Raw genomic sequence first — 18,194 nt, 5'->3', positions numbered from 1 at the left:
ACTCTATTTTAAAAGTTATCTCTACTCTTCCTAACAAAAATACCTGGTTTCTGAGCAATTTACTAAAATGGAAGAAAACATTAATGCAAATTTGTGTATTAAGCCCCCATCCCTCAAGACATGAAGAACCACACAAAACCTTCATACTTGTCTTCAGACCTTGTGCAGCTGTGCCAGATCCCATGGGACCAAAACATCTCTGTCACCTCTGCCAGCAGAAAGCTTCCCAAAGCTGCCTCCCAGGAAGAGCCTGGCACACCAGGTCCTCATTAAGAGATTCCTGCCACAGAGGAACCGTTTCCTACCTCCCTTTTTGCGCCTCCTGCACAGCAGTCCGGCCATCCTGGCCCAGCAGCAAGGACAGGTCACAGACAGAGCCCATGGGGTGTCTGAATGCTGACGGAACGGCAGCAACTGGATACGGCACTGCCACCTCCAGACTGCCAAACCCGGCTAATTTGGGCACGGTGACACGGGAGCAGGCACTAAGATCAGCTCCCAGCTGCCGGGGCCAGGGGCCAGGAGGGCGGACACAGCACTTGGCTGTGGTCCCAGACAGGAATCCCTCCCTGTCCCAAGAGAGCCCAGCACCTGCCTTGGCCCAGCCTGGCTGCCTAAGGGCAGGCACCTAGGGATGCTGTTTGCTGTGCATGGAGCTTCCCAAGCAAGTCACCCGCACCTTCTGGTGAGGGCACAGCTGGGTTTCCATGGCTGGCCCCAAGGGACACACAGGTTCCCAGAGGCAGCGTGCAGACAGGCACCTGCACTCAGGAACACAAATTTTCCAGGGCACTCCCCACACCTGCAGCACTCCAGAAGCCTTTCACGCTGCACTGGAACAATGCTGAGGGCTTTTTCCCTGCTCACTGCCCCCCCCTCCCCCCCGGTATTCACTTATCACTGCTGAGCAAAGAAACAGAAGCAGGAAAGGAAAGGAAAGGAAACAGAGCAACAATGCTGGAAAGAAAAGAGAACCCACAAATGAGCAAGCCGAGGCAGTTATAATCAGGATGGAGCAACAGGTACATTTCTGAGAACCCAACAGGTATTTTAATGCAAATGTACAACAAAGAATGGCTTTCATCCCATGCCTTCACAAACCCAAAGGTACTGTAGAAGATCATGGATATTAAGAGATTGGCAAGTACCAGCAGCAGTGACTTTGCTGTGAGGCTTATACCAGAGCTGTCCATGCAAGAGACAGTGACTGGAGAGCAGAGCTGTACTTGCACAACTAGTTATAGTCATGACAGGTCCCACATGAGGTATTACTGCTCCTTGCCTGCCCAGTCACAGGGCTCCTTCTTTTCCCCTTCCCTTCCCCACAGGGAACAGCTTCCCCTGTGGTGATGGCACAGGTGTTTTGCTCTCTACCCAATGCTGGTGTAAAACACCTTTCTCTAAAGCCGTATCATTCCATTTCAGGGACCAGTCACAGCAAACATGCAGCATGAAGGGGTAGGACATTGAGAAGAGGCTGAAGGAGCACAGCTTAAACCAGACTGGCTTTCAGCAAAAACCCTGTGTTTTCCCCTAAACTAGAAATCTAAATTCACATGAAAAGGTCACTGCTCTACTGGTCCCCAGGAAAGCAGCAGGGGTTCCTTGCAGCCCTGCAATATTTTGACAATCTCCTGGCAGTCAACATGATTAAGTCACACTGGAAGCTGTGCAGGCCTTTCAAACAAGTAAATAGAATGATCAGATCACACACACAGACACACAGAACAGAGCACTAGATCTGTAAGCCAGGCAGGCTGTCTCAGACATGGGATTACAGACAAGCTGCACACGGCAAAAACAATTAGCTACAGAAAGCTGGAAGTGCCACCAGAGCTGTCAAGGATTTCTCAAAAGCCAGGAGATGGCCTTTAAAGTTAGCAGGAACACTATAAAAAGATGTCCCAGCTTTCTCCTTTTTAAAAGAAAGAGTCAACTGATATCAACAGCTTTCTACCTTCACTCTTAATTTGAGTGTAATTTTAAAAGGTATCAGCAACAGCACAGGTCACTTCAGTCTTTGCCATTCACAGCCTTGTTATTAAAAATCTGACCACAAGCCTCTGCATCTTACAAAAACAGATGGAAAATACTACTTAATTTTAGCTCTGGTTATTTCTGACTGCAAGGCTGAATCCCACCCTGCAGAAAGCAGCAGCTGTTGTGACACTGATCCCAGAGTTCCTGTGCTTCTCTTTGCATTCAGCCAGTGCCCAGCTGGCTCAGCAGTGCTGCCTGACCACAACTTTTACATGATGCACTTCCTTCTTGTGATTCAATCCTAACTTTGGAAGCTATCAGGCTACTTTGAGGTCCTTGGATGATGATGGTCCTTGCAAATGATCTGTCCAGGTAAGTTTGTCCTTCTCTCTGGTGGGAGAAGCACACAGACAGCAAACTTGCAATGCCCAGGTAACTCAAACTGCACAGGAAGCTCCCTTCCTGCCCCAAGTTCTTAACGCTTCCCAAGTTTCCTCCTTCTCACCAGAGACAAAACTGACCAGCTGCTGCACTTTTTCAGACAGCAACTCACCTGCCTGCATTCATATCCTTATAGTCCAGATCAGCACGTGCAAAATAGAAAGCCCATATTCAGGACCATGCTTGGCCCTTTCACTTACATCTCAGAGGAGAACGTGGATACAGGGCAAACTCCCCTGGTTAAGCAGCAAACCCTTGCATAAAAGATCAGGTACCAGCTGGACCTCCTGCTTTCCATGGAGGAGGTCAGACCAGAAGGCAACAAGTCCCTGAACACACTGCAGTGCCAACCTCTTAACTTGCTCCCCTGTCTATCACAGACTAACACAGGCAGCCATGCCCACAACTACATTTCCACCTGACAGCTAAAACTCTTACAAAAAGTTGTCTTGAAACCTGCAAGCTTTCTAGGCCCATTAAACAAGTGGCAGTTTTGCTAAATTTCACATTTTCTATGAAAAATTGATAAACTGAAAGGTTTCAGAACCAGGCTCAAACATGCTGCTACACTGCACTCTTTTCTAGAGACAAACCACACACAGCTCAGACTACTGATCACTGCACATTTACAAAAGGCCCTGAGATCTTTTCATAGAGGCTGCAGGAGAAAGACAAAGCAGCCATTAACTATAACAGAGAATTAATAATCCCAGGCAGATCAAAGGCAAAGACTTGACCAAATCCACATAAAGGCACTGTATCAAGGGACTGCATTCAAAGCAGAACTGTGGTAAAAAAGCAGATTATTTAAATGCCTCAGCAGGCAAGGCACTTGCAATGGCCAGACTCTGGTACATAAAGAAATGGAAAGGCATAAAAGAAAAGGGAAAAGCAAAAGCCAAAGGCAACTTTTAGGAAAGGGCTGTAATAATGCTTTTGGTTTAGTTGCAAAGATCAGGCCACACTTGCTTAAGCAGATGTGTTAAAATTTACACAGGTAAGTGTAAGTCTTTCTGCAACTGCCAAAGAAAGATCTCCCCTTTATTTCTGCCAAAGGTAAAACATGTATCTGCCACGGTAACAGCATATTCAACACTTCAGCCAGCTGGGAACATTTATAAGAAATTTGGGCTTTCTTTTGTTTGCAAGGGTGAAATACTGCTTTTGTATTTTCACAAATAAGAAGGTTCCTTTCTTCTAGGGAGTTGTCTGGGGGGTGTCTGTGGAAAGAGGATTTCCATTTTTTGGTGGTGTTATGTTGCTGTCTTCATCAGGCAGGGATCCCTTATGGCAAAGAGGCACTCAGACTTCATCTTGAGCCCTACCTGCCACTCACTCCTTCCTTTTGCAGACATTACTGGTTCCAGAAGCCACAGAATGTCACACAGTGGGGAAACTGTGTGTCTGAAAACTAGCCAGATAAGAAAGAGGAAAAAAATATAAAGTTAATTTTCACAGTGTGGACACACAAACATTAATGCTGGGCAAAATTAATTAAAAGAGCCAACCAAAAAACCGACCAAACAAAAAAATTACCAAAACCAACCAAAAAACAAACAAACAAACAAAAAAGCCCACTCCACCCCCAGACAGCAGAAATACCAGTGTGGACAAGAATGGTGTTTTAAATATTTGTAAAGTTATAAATAAAAAGATAATAATAGATGGATACCCTCGAGGATGCACAGCAGATACCTTCTACACTCCAGGACATGCACTTGCTTTGTCCTGAATAGATTGCTTCAATCCCAAAGTTTTTTGACTGGGAAAAGCCAGGCAAAAATTAAAGCTGAAGAAAACCTTAAAAACAGCCAGGGAAAGCTACACTCCTTCCCCTGCACCCAAGTTCTCCTTGGAAATGGGGAAAATATACTCTTTCAGCCTCTCCCAGGTATAATTCCCTCCCTCCACAGAAAGGGTCATTTCTCCCCACACAATAATGGTGAATGGTTATGTTCTCCCAAGGACACTGCATGAGCACCAGCACAACTTCCAGCAGAAGGGGAGATATGGAGCCAAATCTGACATATGAGAGCAGAGGGAAAGACAAAGTCTGGTAAGAAAAGAAAAGGACTGAAAGAGATTTTGGTCTTGTGTCCACTCCCAGTAGAAAACCATCAAGGCATTTTCAATTCACTGCCATCTATTTTCCATGAAAAACTGTGCTCTCCTAGGAAGTCCTTAGCACTCTCTCAGGCTTTGGTATGCTCCTACAACCAAAGCTGAAGGCCACAGCAGCTGAAGGAACAGCACCCTCACGTCTAGGAACTCAGCCCAAGATCCCAAATGAAGCAGGTTGATTTCCACAAGATGCCAAGCAACAACAAGCCTCTTTTAGCCAAAAGCAACTTCAGAAACCAGAATCAACTCACTGCTTAAGGTATCCACATTTAATGGGTCCAGTGAAAGCAAACCACCAAGGAAGAGACAGCAGAAGCTGTCAGAAGCAGAGCTAACAGGACTACTCTGGAATAGAGACACCCAACCCATTCATTCAACCCTTGTCTTCTGCAAGAAGAAATCTGAAGAAATCTGGGAGAAAACAGCACTTCAGTTTACAGCCTCCTACAAGCTCTACCTCTGGATCCCACACCCACATCTAATCCTGCAAACTTTATCAAGCAGAACACTCAGCTTCAAAAAAAGTCATTACTGCAGCTCGGGCTAGCATGTTTTACAAGTGACCAGTGTAGAGAGCTTTTTGGATAATTGGTTAGCTGAGAAAGGACATTTTGATGTGATACCGATGGATAAGGATAGGGGAAACAAGCTGGGAACTGAGAAACCAGTGTCCAATCACTGACAAAGGTCACAGTGACCTTCTCTGAAACGGGAAGACGGGGGAGAAAATCGCTTGCCAGAAAATGTAGTTATCTTAGGTAGAAAAGTTAGAAGAATGCAAACATAGAAGCAAAATAATTGTTAGAAGATAGAAGTAGGTGTGGTTGATCTAAGTGTGCTTTAACCAATAATGAGCTCAGCTTTTGCAATATGTATAAGCTTCATTAACACCAATATAAATATGGGTGAGCTTTCAATAAACTTCACGATTTGCTATTCACGCATATGGTGTGTCGCATTTCTCCCGCCGTTCACGACAGACCAGCTTTCCATTCCTCCACCAACTTTCTTCCACCTCCTCCACATAGTTTGGCACTTCGTTTGTAGGTAGGTAAGTGAGTGAACCCCCCCTTAGTTATCTGCCAAGCCAGTTTCACCTGCCTTATCTTCCTGCTCTCCCCATATCCTTTGCACAGAGGAATGAAAAGGTCACCACCACCACCACCACTACTATGCAAATATGAGAACATTTTATGCTGTTTGTTCTTCTAGACATGTCAAGAGAAGTACAGAGTAACAGACTCACTTCTAAAGGCACTGATGGCAGGTGAGCAGCAGCAAGGCTCCGTCTTCCACAGCTGACAGGACACAGCTCAACAGCCAAACTCCAGGGGAATGGAAAGGAGGCTACAGATATGACTTGCACTTCAAAAAAAGCAACTATTCTGCTCGTGGAACATGATTCTACAGGAAGAACAAGCCAAGATAAATGGTTCTGCAGACCACAAAAAGTGCACATGCCTCATTGCTGCAGTTGCCCAAATGTCACACAGAAAGACAAGGAAAACCCTGAAAAACACTTCCATGCAGCAACTCTACTTGCAACACACACATTGAGAGCTTGCTAGCAAATACCCAAGGACCAGTGGAGGGACAGGCCATACTCCAAACTAGAAGCTTTACACTAAACACTCAACACAGAGTTTTCAGTGTACCATATCCCGAGGTTGCTCATGTCCAGCTCTACCTTTCCTGTGTCCTCCCTGAAAGCAGGGCAGTAAGCAGTGTATTAGAACTGAGATGACAGATCTGGGTAAGTAAAAGCTACAAAATATAAGGGAGTTTTTCTCACTGTTTTCCAGATATGTTATATGAGGCAAATTATTTTACTTCTTGCTTAGAGCAGCAGAGGAACCTGTCAAGACAAGCACTTCAGTGAAAAGCACTTCAGATCTCACAGTAAAAGCCTGGAACTCAGAGCCCACAACCAGATAAAAGCCAGTCCATGAAGGGAAGGTACAGTGGAGATGGTGGCTGACATAAAAGCATTTTCCATGAAGGGAAGGTACAGTGGAGATGGTGGCTGACATAAAAGCATTTAGATGTTTTACTCTGCTGGGTTTAAGTCAGAAATAGCCCCAGAATTTCCTAATGGAGCTGCTGAAGACTTCATAGAAAGAGTGGAGCCCTTCAACTGACTTTGCAGTCCAGTCTCCCAAGCACAGCCCTCAAGGGATATCAAAATGCAATCATGAAACAAGAGCCAGCCAAAGAATCAAATCAAAACAAGTCCAAAGCACAAGAAAACTTTCACAAAGTATCAAAAAAACCTGCCGTTATTTTTATTCATTTACTTAGTCAGCACACCAAAGTTTCATGGGATTTGCAGTTAGAGCTTTCTGTGGTCCTTTTCAAAGCCTTTGCACTGGTAACACCAGGCCCTGTGAGCTAGAAAAGGTGGTGCTTCTGTGGTGCTGGACATCTTAAAGACTTTGAAGCTCAGTTACAGGTCAGTCCCAAACCAGGGAACAGGACACATCCCAAAACATGAGACAAAGAGCTCACACAACGCAGGTGTAGCCCAGAGGATCTTCTCCCTCGTCTTCTGCATCTCTTCTTACTCTGTCCATGACTGCAATGGATATGGAATCTTACACATTCCCCACAGAGAATCACCTGGTGCTGCAGCAGGCTAAAGCACCCAACCCCCTGAAACAACAGTGCCCATCTCCTGTGCATTCAGCACAAGAGTGAAATTCCCCAGCTCAGACAGTTTCAAATTGTGTCGGCAGTCTTGGAGAAACTTCTTACCAACCACTGGATCAACAGCAAATGAAGCACTCCACTGAGGATGCCTTCCATCAAGTTTCTGGGTAGTATGGCACCTATACCTAATGCCATTCACAGGAAGAAAAGCCCTCACTAAAATCTCTTTTATCAGATGGAAACAAATATATAACTTTTTCCCTCAACCATAACAGCAGAGAGTGGATACTAAGGCCAGTCCCTCTCATCTTCCATTACCATCTGTCTCTTTCCTAAAATGGGACCCTCAAAAAACTCAGAAACAGAGAGAAGCTCAGAAAATAGGAGAACATAATCAGAGAAACCTTCCTTGGAAGGACCTAAAAAGTTCAGGTTGAAGCTGGACTGTTGCTGCATTAGGTTAGGTCAGGCACAACAGCTTCTTCCCTTCCACATGCAAAAATAAAACCCAGCCACAGCTTGTGTGGTAGACAGCAACAGATCTGCTTCACAGGCAGCACATCTGGTTTGCTCCTGGCATGGCAGGGCCATTTAGCAGCATGATGTCTTGGATGCAATTAAAATCCAGTTTCCCAATGATATGGCTTTATTACACAAGCTTATTTAATTACCTAATTTCATTACCTATGCTTCCAGTTGCAGAGAACTATGAGAGCCAGCAGATCAATATCTGGCTTCAAGTCTGGTTAGGGTCTTGAATTTTGGATTTTTTTTATCATGGATCAGTTTGCGTGACACAAAGCCTGGTGGTGACACATGGGATACATCTGTCTCAAAGAGTCTCTTGGGAGGCAGCTCTGAAGAGAAAATGGGTCCAGGAAGGCTGGACATTCTTCAGGAAAATGGTTTATCACCTTGGAAGGAGGGCAGGCAACTCAGGACGACTACAAGGATGGCGTGAGGTTATGCAGGGAGAAAATTAAGGGGGTTAAGGCCCAACTAGAACTTAATCTGGTAAAGGACAATAAAAAATGTTTCTACAAATGCATCTGCAGCAAAAGGAGTGCTAAGGAAAATCCCACCTTTTACTGCATGCATGGGGACACATAATGAAAAAGGCTGAGGAAAAGGCAGAGGTACAAATGCCTTCTCTGCCTCACTCTTTAACAATCAGACTGGTTCTTCTCCTTGTACCCAGCCCCTGAGCTGGAAGACAGGGAGCAGATCAAATCCCGGAATCAGTTTTGGGCCCCTCATGGTAGAAAAGACACTGAGTGTGTCCAGAGAAGGGAAAGGAGCTGGGGAAGGGTCTCAAGCACCAGGAGCAGTTGAGTGGGGGGCCCAGCCTGAAGAAAAGGAGGCTCAGGGGGGACCTTCTGGCTCTACACAATTTCCTGACAGGAGGGTGCAGCTGGGGGGGATCAGGCTCTGCTCCCAGGGAACAAATGATGAAGCAAAGAGGAAATGGCCTTAGGTTGTGCCAGAGGAGGTTCAGGTTGCATATGAGGAAAAATGTCTTCACTGAAAGGGCTGTCAAGTACTGAAACAGGCTCCCTAGGAAGTGTTGGGGTCATCATTGCTGGAGGTACCTACAAGATTTGTAGGCACCTGGGGACATGATTTAGGGATGGACTTGGCAGTGCTGTGGGAACAATTGGACTTGATGATCTTATGCAACTTAACTCCAGAATTCGAAGTAGAGCATCAAGATTCCTGTCAGACCAAATTCTGCAGAGTTACCATGCCTACTTTTCCAGTGGAACCAATTCACTGTAATAATACTGGGAGCAATACATGGGGAAGAAGGCAAACAGGAATCCTGAGGTACAATTTCATAACCCTGCTCCTGTGGGAGAATGTTAAGTGGGAAGGGCTAGTGGTTACTTTTTCCAATCATTTTTGAAGAAAATCCTGTCCGTTTTGCAAAGCCTCCAGATCCATCTGCTGGACTAGGCAAGCCAGAGAGTAAACAACACTATTCTATTTTAAAATGGCAGAAGTGTCTACATCTGTTTAATGGCACCAATGCATGCATCTGCCAAACAGACCTAGTGGAACAACACTTTCTGAGGATTACACATTCTTCTATTTAAAGACACTAAAAGAGACACGATACCATGCCTCTATACAGACATCTCCTCATCCAGCTCTGTCTCCTTCCTTACTCCAAATAAACTGTGTATGCAACCTTCCCACAGCTAATTAAAAATTAGCAGTAAGGCCATATGGCAGCTATAATGGAAAATACACTATTTTTTTCCAGTGGATTTCATTATTATTCAACCACACAATGAAATAAGTACTAAAGAAGGAACTGGGATTCCAGGAGCCAGAACAGTTTGCTTGTTTTATAACCAACATGCAGCATACATTGAAAAGAGTTTTTATAAAAGTCTGTATATGATTGCCAGACAGGGGATTATAAAGAAACCTTTTTTGACCTGGAGAAACAATCATTGAGAGGCAGAACTGAATTTCCTTTCCTCACCACCAGAAAAGCCAAAATGAGATTCTCATCCCATGGCCTTCCCTCTCAGCCTAAGGCCTCTGGAGAGAGATGGGTCTGCAGAGAGTGCAAGGAAACAAATCAGTGTACAGGATTTATAATTAGGAGCCCCATTGTTCCTCCAGGAGGAAGTGACAGTGATTTAAGGGCCTGGAGCCTACAGACCTGCTGCTCCCAGTACGTGCTGCCAGGTGTGCCTGTTCTCTCCACATCTGGTTTTCAGAGCAAGGCTTCACTGGGTTCAAATTACAGAAGGCTGACACCACATGTTGTCTATCATCCTGTTCCAGCCAAACTAGACATACACAACAGAAGTCACGAATTTCAGGTTGCAGCTTTCTACTTGGTCATCAGAAGAGTACAAATTAGGGAATCTGCACCTGAGCACAATATGCTTCACCCTGGAGAGATCACTTGGCCACTGGCCTATTAGCTGTACAACACTGAGGTTTCTGTTCCCCCTTCCCATCAGTGCTGTGCCCAGTCCCAAAGGCAAACAAGGTTTGCTTACACACAGCTGCTGGTTTAGACCCCCTGCCCACAGCCACCAAGCAGCCTGTCCTGAGCAGAGATCCAGCATCCAGGTTCAGGAACCCCTCCTGAAGGCAGCCTGGCTGAAGCCCTGGATAAGCAGTGCTGTCCTACTGGTCACACTCTCCTTCATTCCCTTCCACTTCCATCCTCCTCACAACAATTCACACCTCCCTCAGCAGGGCACAACTGCTGATGCAGCCTATGACAGCAACCAGAGACAGGTATGCTACAGCCACCACAGAATCACAGAATACCCTGAGATGGAAGGGACCCATAAAGCATCAAAGTCTAACTCTGGCCCTGCACAGACCCCCCAACAATCCCACCCTGTGCCTGAGAGCATTGTACAAACGCTTCTGGAGCTCTGGCAGCCTTGGAGCCGTGACCATTCCTGGGGAACCTGTTCAGTGCCCCACCACCCTCTGGAGGAAGAAAATTTCCTAAACTCCAACCTCATCCTTCCCTGACACAGCTCCAGCTGTCCCCTGGGTCCTGTCCCTGGTCACACAGAGCAGAGATCAGGGCCTGCCCCTCTGCTGCCCCCAAAGAGGAACTGCAGCCCCTGGTGAGGTCTGCCCTCAGTCTCCTCCATTTGAAAAGACCCAGTGCCCTCAGCTGCTCCTCATGTGGCTTCCCCTTAAGGCCCTGAACCATATTAGCCTCCTCTGGATGCTTGTAGCCCTCCTCTGGACACAAGGCCTCCGCCAGGCAAAGCAAGGGCCAGTCCACACTATCCCTTCTGAGTGAGAGTGAACAACTCGGTTGGGCTGTGCCCTGAGCAGAAAAGCTGAGCTTCATCAGTAACAGCGCACACCCACAGCACATCTCACAGAGCAGGCAGTGGCTGTACAAGGGTGGGGATAAGCAACTACCAAGGTTGCCATGAAGAAGAGCTCAAGGCTGGGCAGAGTAAGGCATGTGGATATTGTGAGAGCCCATGCCATCAGCCTCATCCTGACACTGGCACAGGTCAGATCATTCTCTGGAGCCACCTCCATGACCTTCAGGTAGTTGGCTTCTCTAACAAAATACCTGGATCCTGTTAGTTCAAAGAATCTGGAAGCGTGCTGAAGTTACAATTGCTCTAATGATCAGAGGTCAGCACAAGGTCAGCCTTTGAGAAACATGGTCAATTTCCTTTCCTTCTTCCTTGCTGACCTCCAGATCTCCTGAAAGGGCTGAGAGGAGCAGGAGGGCTGAAAAAAAAACAAGACTCCGGGGCTGAGAAGGCACATACAGCCCCTCCAGCACTGCAGGAGTGACAAGGATCACAAATCAATGATGGTGCAGGTGAGGCAGAAAACTCCTCCTTGTGATACACACCAGTGTCTCTGTATGGTCACATTCCCCTTTGAGACGACATATCCCAGGAACCCTGACAGAGACAAGTTCAGGAATCTTGCAGGCTGAGATTTCTAGTGATTTCTAGTGCCCGAGAGATCTGTACGCTTGACTGGCTGCATTTGAAAGCTGACGGCAATTTGGCATCCAAATCCCACGTGGGCAGCCCTAAAGTAGCAGCTCTGCTGGACTTCCACAGCTACAAACCTGAATCTCCTCAACTGTGACTGTGAAACTTGTGTGCACAAGGCACATACACCAAAGCTCCTTCCAGCTGAACAGCAAAGCTGTGGCTGCTGAAACACCAATTCCTGCAACCAGCAGACTCTGTGTTGCCCTTGGTTTGCCTCAGACCACATAAGCTTGGATCCCTTAGCAGCAAGTTGTTCTGACATGCTTTTGCAATGAAAAAAGCTTGCCAGCTAATCTCCCAAATCTCCTAACATCAAAGGACAATCCAAAGCTCAGAGCAGTGCATTGGAAAACTCCACCAGCTCCATCTGTTCTCAGATCCACTGGCCTGTAACAGCCCTTGAAGTACATAAAAAGGCATTCAGCACTGTCATGCATGACTATACTCTCTCTTCTGCACTGCCCTGTTGCCAATGTGCACATCAGTAGGATACATGTATATTAATGAAGTGATCTAAGTATCCCAACTCTTACCAACACAGCACACAATCAGTAGATTAATGTATTTATGATCATGCACTGCAGAAGACAGCCTGATGTCCCTGCACAGATTCACCAGTGAGATCAGGAGTCCCCCCTTCACACAGACTTTCCGTGAGTTGCGACTTTGCAGCTCCCCCCATTCCCATCAAGTCCATGTGCAGCTCTGCAGTACATCAGTCTCACCCATAAACTTCCTTGGACACAGCCAGCTGCCTCCTCCTAAAAGTCTCTCTCTCCAGTGTCATAATTAATAAATTCTTTAGAAGAAATTAAAACAGGTATCATTGAACAAATGCTCTGAAATAAGGGTAGACTTTAGGGAGAAAAGGATTGGAATTCTGATTTGGAAATTCCAGGATTTGGAAACCTGGAAGTGTTGATAACCACTCTGCTAAGGTTTTACAATGAAGTTTAACAGTATTCTTAAAATGAATCTTATTTTAAAGATTGCAACTCTGGTAATAAAATTACTTTTGAATGCCTGTTTTCCTCAAAGGAAGGCAAGGCATTCCTTTAACACTACTGAAGAGCTACAGAGCTATTTTGGGTGTCTTACTGCATCCTGTCTTGAAGAAAACTTGGAGCTGTAATTCCAAACTCACTTGTCTCACCAGGAGACTGTGCCTAAGGTGAACTGGGTGAACCATCCTAGCCTAAGTGCAGCTACAGGAGGAAAATGTGGGGGTTATGATACTGTTAAAAGCACAATTCTTGTGCATGTAAAGTTCATTTCAGTTGAGATATTAACACAACATATATTCCCAGTACAGCTTTTGCCAGAATAGAACAGAGAACCAAACCAGCACCACTCTACCAAGACTGCAACCAGACCTGGTCAGGCCTGAGCTCTACAGGAGAAACAGCAATTAGGCTACACAGATTCCAACTGGAAATTTAGGTCTTTCTAAATCAGTGGTAGAAAGGATAATAAATCAAGGTTGAAATATGAATCTATCTACGTGTGTTTGCACAGACTTTCTATATATACACACATATCTGGAACAGTGTGTAGCTTCAACATAACTACTACTACTGCAGAAAGGAACTGCAAATTCCTTTCTTAAAGAGCAAGTCCTTCTACTTAACCAGCACTCATCTCATCTTCTGTGAGGGTATTTCAGCAGCAGTAGCACATCACAATGCACAGACACAGTTCTTCAGCCAAGCATCCTCTCAGTCTGCAGCAAATGTACTCGTGTGAAGCAGGACAACAGAATTAGACCCCACTCCTTTTGTATTTGTCTCTCCATCTACCTAAAAATTCACTGCCACATCCTGTGAGTTCAGAAAGTAAATTAAGAAGGGGGTGAGACACCATCAGGACATCTCACCGTAACACCAAGACAGGGATCCCAAGAACAGCACTTCAGCCCCCCTTGAAATGCACAAAACTTTCTCTAGATTCAGTTCCTGTTGCAATAATCCTGCCCTCTGCAGTGCTATCCTCTCTTTCATTCCCCTCTCCTACTGATTTCATCAGGCACAAATGAATGGCACTTTTCCAGAACAGATTCCTCAGCCCTGTGCCCACCCTCCATCATGTCACTGGGACACAGCACTAAGCAATTGATTCTGCTTTATTTCTCTCACTGAGTCCCCCATATTGGCTATACACACACACAGATACAATAACAGAAAGCTTATTCAGCCAAACACCTGCTGCCCAGATCTTCCATACAGCGTGTCATGAGGAAAAGAAAATCAAGCTTTGCAACAACAAGGCTGGGAGTGAAGCTTGCAGCAAAACCCCCTCCTTTATTTCAGTACAGCAGCATCACTCTGACAAACATGGAAGGGCAGATTTTTCAACTTCCTTTTGCAGATGAAGTTGAAATGTAGTACTACCTGAAACCTACAAAATCTGAAAAGAAGCTAAGGAATCATCTGGCTTAAAAACTATATCCTCTATGGGCCTTGCCAACACCCCAACATTTTTCTAAGGTATTTAAAGCACATTTTGGAGCTCTTGAACAGGTGGCACATTTTGAAAGACTAAAATCACAGAATCATAGAATGGTCTGGGTTGCAAGGGACCTTAAAGCCCATCTCATACCTGCCATGGGCAGGGACACCTTCCACTAGCCCAGGCCATCCATCCAACCTGGTGTTGGACACTGCCAGGGATGGGGCAGCCACAGCTTCTCTGTGCCAGGGCCTCACCACCCTCAAGGTGAAAAATTTCTTCCTAATATTTAATGTAAATCTCAGATACACCAAGACAGAGACGTGGAACAGTAAACATCAGGCAAACATAGATATTTGCAGATTTCCATGTGGCCTAAACGGGGAACAGGGAGAGAAGTAAAAACCAAAGAGGAAGAGGTCGCAGAGCACTGGAACTGACACATCCCACTTTTCTAAGGATGTGCATCATGACTGATTGTAAGATTAGGAACACACATCTCCCTCCATGCTATCCCATGGCCTCTCCTGTCCTTTCTCTGGCCAAGTCCCTCCCCAGTGGGCTCTCCAGTACTATCATGGTATGGTTGAGTTCACCTGCTGGTTTTCCTACTGCAGAGCTCCTCTGACGTGTTCCTATACTCACTGGTGACACATTTTGACATAGCCTGCAGGCATTAATAATCAGCAAGACTTTTCTCCCTGGGACATTTTTACCCAAACTAGGGGTTAAAAATATTCCTGGGAAGGAAGAGGAAGGGAGGAGCCAAACAGACACTGAGATCACTCACCAGCCTTCCATAGGAAACCAGGGTAAAAACGGCTTCCCCACGAGCTGCTTTTTCTCTCAAGTCAAGGCTGCCTAAAAACTCTCCCCAAAAATGCATTGCAATAAGTTATGAAGTAATTAGCCAAAAAAAAAAAAAAAAATTTAGATGCTCATTGTTAGCAGCCGCATATAATGGTTATTTACGACCTGTGATTAAAGAAACGAAAACCACAAATGAGAACTTTTTCAATATCATTACAAGGAGCTTTGAGCTGCATGGCTCAGAAGTTGTGCACAAAAATGAAAAGGATTGATATAAGTGCATTTTAGCTCTCACAAAGACCCCATTAAAGGTCACTGTATGAGCACAGCTGGGACAGTAACAGCTGCAATACATAGGCAGTGAAAGCAAGCAGAAGGTATAAAGAGCCCTCAGGCTGGAGCCTTTGGAGCTGATGGAGGCAAAGGAGGAAAGGATCATTTCAGGCTGTGGCAGCCTCAGCATTCTCATTTACCGTGGACAGGATTTACTCTGGGAAGATCGTTCTGACCTCTGCTGGTCCTCTCAGGCAAACCCAGCAGAAACCTGGAGGCAGGCCAGGAATTCCCAAGGGCTGAGCACATGGGGAAATGCTGAACACATCTGCTTCTACCAACTCTTTCAAGGAACACCACTCAGATGATCTTCCAGTTTACTTTGCTCCACACTCACATAAAAAAAAAAAAAAAATTAGTTTCTAGCCCTGAAATTTGCTCTTGAGGCTGCCCAGGTCTTTCCACAAGGCATGTTGCAGCCTCTCTCTCCCTGCTGCAGACCCCCCAGCTCATCACTCTTTACCCCTTGGCCCACTCCCATTGCACAGGCATGGCTGGGACAGCCATGCCTGTGCAATGGAGACAGCAGCTCTCCACTGGAGAGCTGCTCCACAAAGGGAAAAAAGCCATTTCCCTTCACAACAAAGGGACTGGGCCCCTGCAGCACCAGGGAATGTCACACCAGTGGCTCCTCAGGCTTGCAGACAGTGGCATTTCAGACTGGAAGGAATGCTCTCATGAAAAGCTGCCCCTTGTGTTGCAGCTTCCTCCCCATCACACCAACAGAAGCAGGGCTGGGAGGCTTTGGTGTGGTTCCCCACTAAGTACCAGGCACAATGACCAAAAGAGGCCCTTCCATTGCCACAAGGAGCTGTGGCCACACAAGTAGGTAAATCCACAGGCAATCTCAGCAAAACCAGTGGGTGGCCCCTGCTGTAAGTGGCCACCTCAAGAACATGGCCTAGTGAGGCTGAAATGCCTAAGAAGGGAAGCTGCCAACCTGTTTCAGCTTTGAAGCCACCTTTGACATGCACTTTTTTGGAGCACATGCTTGGCCTCCTTGCCAGAGACGAGTTTTTTCCACCATCTTCCTTTGGAAGCAAATGAGATCATCTCAGGAAGACACAACTGCTTGTGCTGCTGCTCCTCAGTAGAACCACATCAGGGAAACTTGATTAAAAATAGATAACAAAGGAAACACCAGTAAGCCACACCAAAACAGGCAGCAGAAGGAAAGGGAAGCAATTTCCTTGAACCAGGTTTCAAGGCCGAATATTGTGTTTTTTAAGATTAAAAAGCTGTCTTCTGAATGCCGCTGGCAATTCATAGACTCAATACAGGCAAAACATGCTCCACAGTCAGCTGAAAGGAGGCTGAAACTTGAATTACATCCCTACTGTACACACAGCAGACATGAGGACAAAACCAAGGCCAGTTTTAACCAGCCATCAAGTCACAGTTGTGTTAAGCCATAGGGTAAGGACACACATATTTCCTGCTGGCAGATGCCGGGAGTCTGGGGATAACACAGTCTGTGCAGCTCCTCCACAGAAGCCAGCACTGGTGAGTAAGGGAAGCTGGGGAAAGCAGCAGACACCATCCCCAGAGGACAGGCACACTTTGAGCATTCAGGACTGGGCCAGCTTTATCAAGTCCAGCAATGAGACACCTCCCTTTTTCAACAGCAACAAGGCTGCTATCTGCACAGCCCTGACAAGGGCCTCACAGATGTGCCCATGCCCCAGGTCAGGGTGTGCAACAGGGGCTGAGCCCCCAGCGTAGGGGCTGGTCCATTGGGCTCGGGCTGGGGAGCTTCGCCGGGCTCTCTGCAACGAAGGGAAGGCTCTTGCCTCCCTGCCTAGGTAGCACGGAGCAGTGACATCCCACACGGACACACTCGTACAGCCTGGGCTATGTGCGCCCATGCGGAATCCTTCATAGTGAGGTAGGTGGGATGGGTGTGTCTCTGGGCACAGTGCCTACACCAACATAAAGCCTATGGATGAAGCAGACCTGGAATGAAACACGGGTGGACTTAACCATTCCCTCCGGGGTCCTCAGCTTTCAGACCACAAGAAAACGACAGCCATAGTCTCGTTGGTGACCAGGATTTTATTTTATAGCACAAAATGGGTTCTGGGCTTACCTTCCCGCACACGCGACATGAGCTGATGTCCCGCCCTCCTTCAGTCTCCCCCATCGCTGCCAGCCTCCCCCCACTGCTATCAGCCTGTCCCCATCGCTGCCATCCATCTCCCATGATTCCAGTCTCCCCCATCCCTGCCAGCCGCCCCCCACGCCCGTGCCCAGGCGCGTTGTGGCTCTCGGGGGCGGGCACGGCCCCTCCGCGGGGCCGCCGAACAAAGCGCGGCTCGGGGGCTCCGCCGCTGCTCCCGCGGAGGAGCGGGACGGGCCGGGACGGCGGAGCAGCCGCGAGTCACGCCGGCCCCGAGCACGTTCCTTCCTTCCCCCGCGCCGGCGAACTCACCCTCCTTGGCTTTCTTCTTCCTGGCCAGGGTCCCGCCGAGCTTGCCCAGGAACGACTCCTCTTTCTTCATCCTGTGCGGCCGCAGCGTCGGGGAGCGGACGGGCGCGGCGGACATCGGCTCTGCCGGGGCTTGCCGGGGGAGCCCGCCCGGCCCGATCCCGCCCGGCGGCTGCGGGGCCCGCGGAGCCGAACTAAGTCCGGCAGCGGGGAATCAGTCGCCCGAGCGAACGGGACGAGCCCGCGGTGTGCACTCGCAGCACTGGGGGCGGGCTGGGAGCTGCCGCGGCCACAGCGCCCTGCCACGGCCGGGAAGTCCGAGGGAGGCGGGGGCGGGACGAGCCTCGGACACCCCCGGGTGCCGGGGGCGGGCACCGAGCCCACCCGAGCATCACCTGCGGCCAGGCGGGCAGGCCCCTCTCCCGGAGCATCTGGCGCGCCGGACCCACGCGGGTGCCAGGAAAAATGGGTAAAAAGCA

General features: G+C 47.5%; 1 protein-coding gene across 3 annotated transcripts in view; it reads right to left on the bottom strand.

The window, feature by feature from the left end:
• The window catches only part of PARVB (parvin beta), a 51,935-nt gene extending 33,899 nt beyond the window's left edge, over positions 1-18,036 (bottom strand). Inside the window, exon 1 of one of the 3 annotated variants that reach the window (XM_054631381.2) lies at positions 17,719-18,036. In XM_054631381.2, coding sequence (XP_054487356.1) covers positions 17,719-17,833 — 115 coding nt within the window. In that variant the 5' untranslated portion in view covers positions 17,834-18,036. Of the gene's footprint in view, positions 1-305; positions 461-5,788; positions 5,851-17,718 lie in introns of those variants that run through there. The other 2 variants (XM_054631382.2, XM_077178410.1) reach the window with 2 other exon arrangements.
• Between the last annotated feature and the right edge of the window lie 158 nt (positions 18,037-18,194).

Source organism: Agelaius phoeniceus, chromosome 5, assembly GCF_051311805.1.
Source record: "Agelaius phoeniceus isolate bAgePho1 chromosome 5, bAgePho1.hap1, whole genome shotgun sequence".
NCBI classification, from domain to species: domain Eukaryota; kingdom Metazoa; phylum Chordata; class Aves; order Passeriformes; family Icteridae; genus Agelaius; species Agelaius phoeniceus.
The sequence above is the reverse complement of the archived record's forward strand: the minus strand, read 5'-3'. Positions and strand labels throughout refer to the sequence as shown.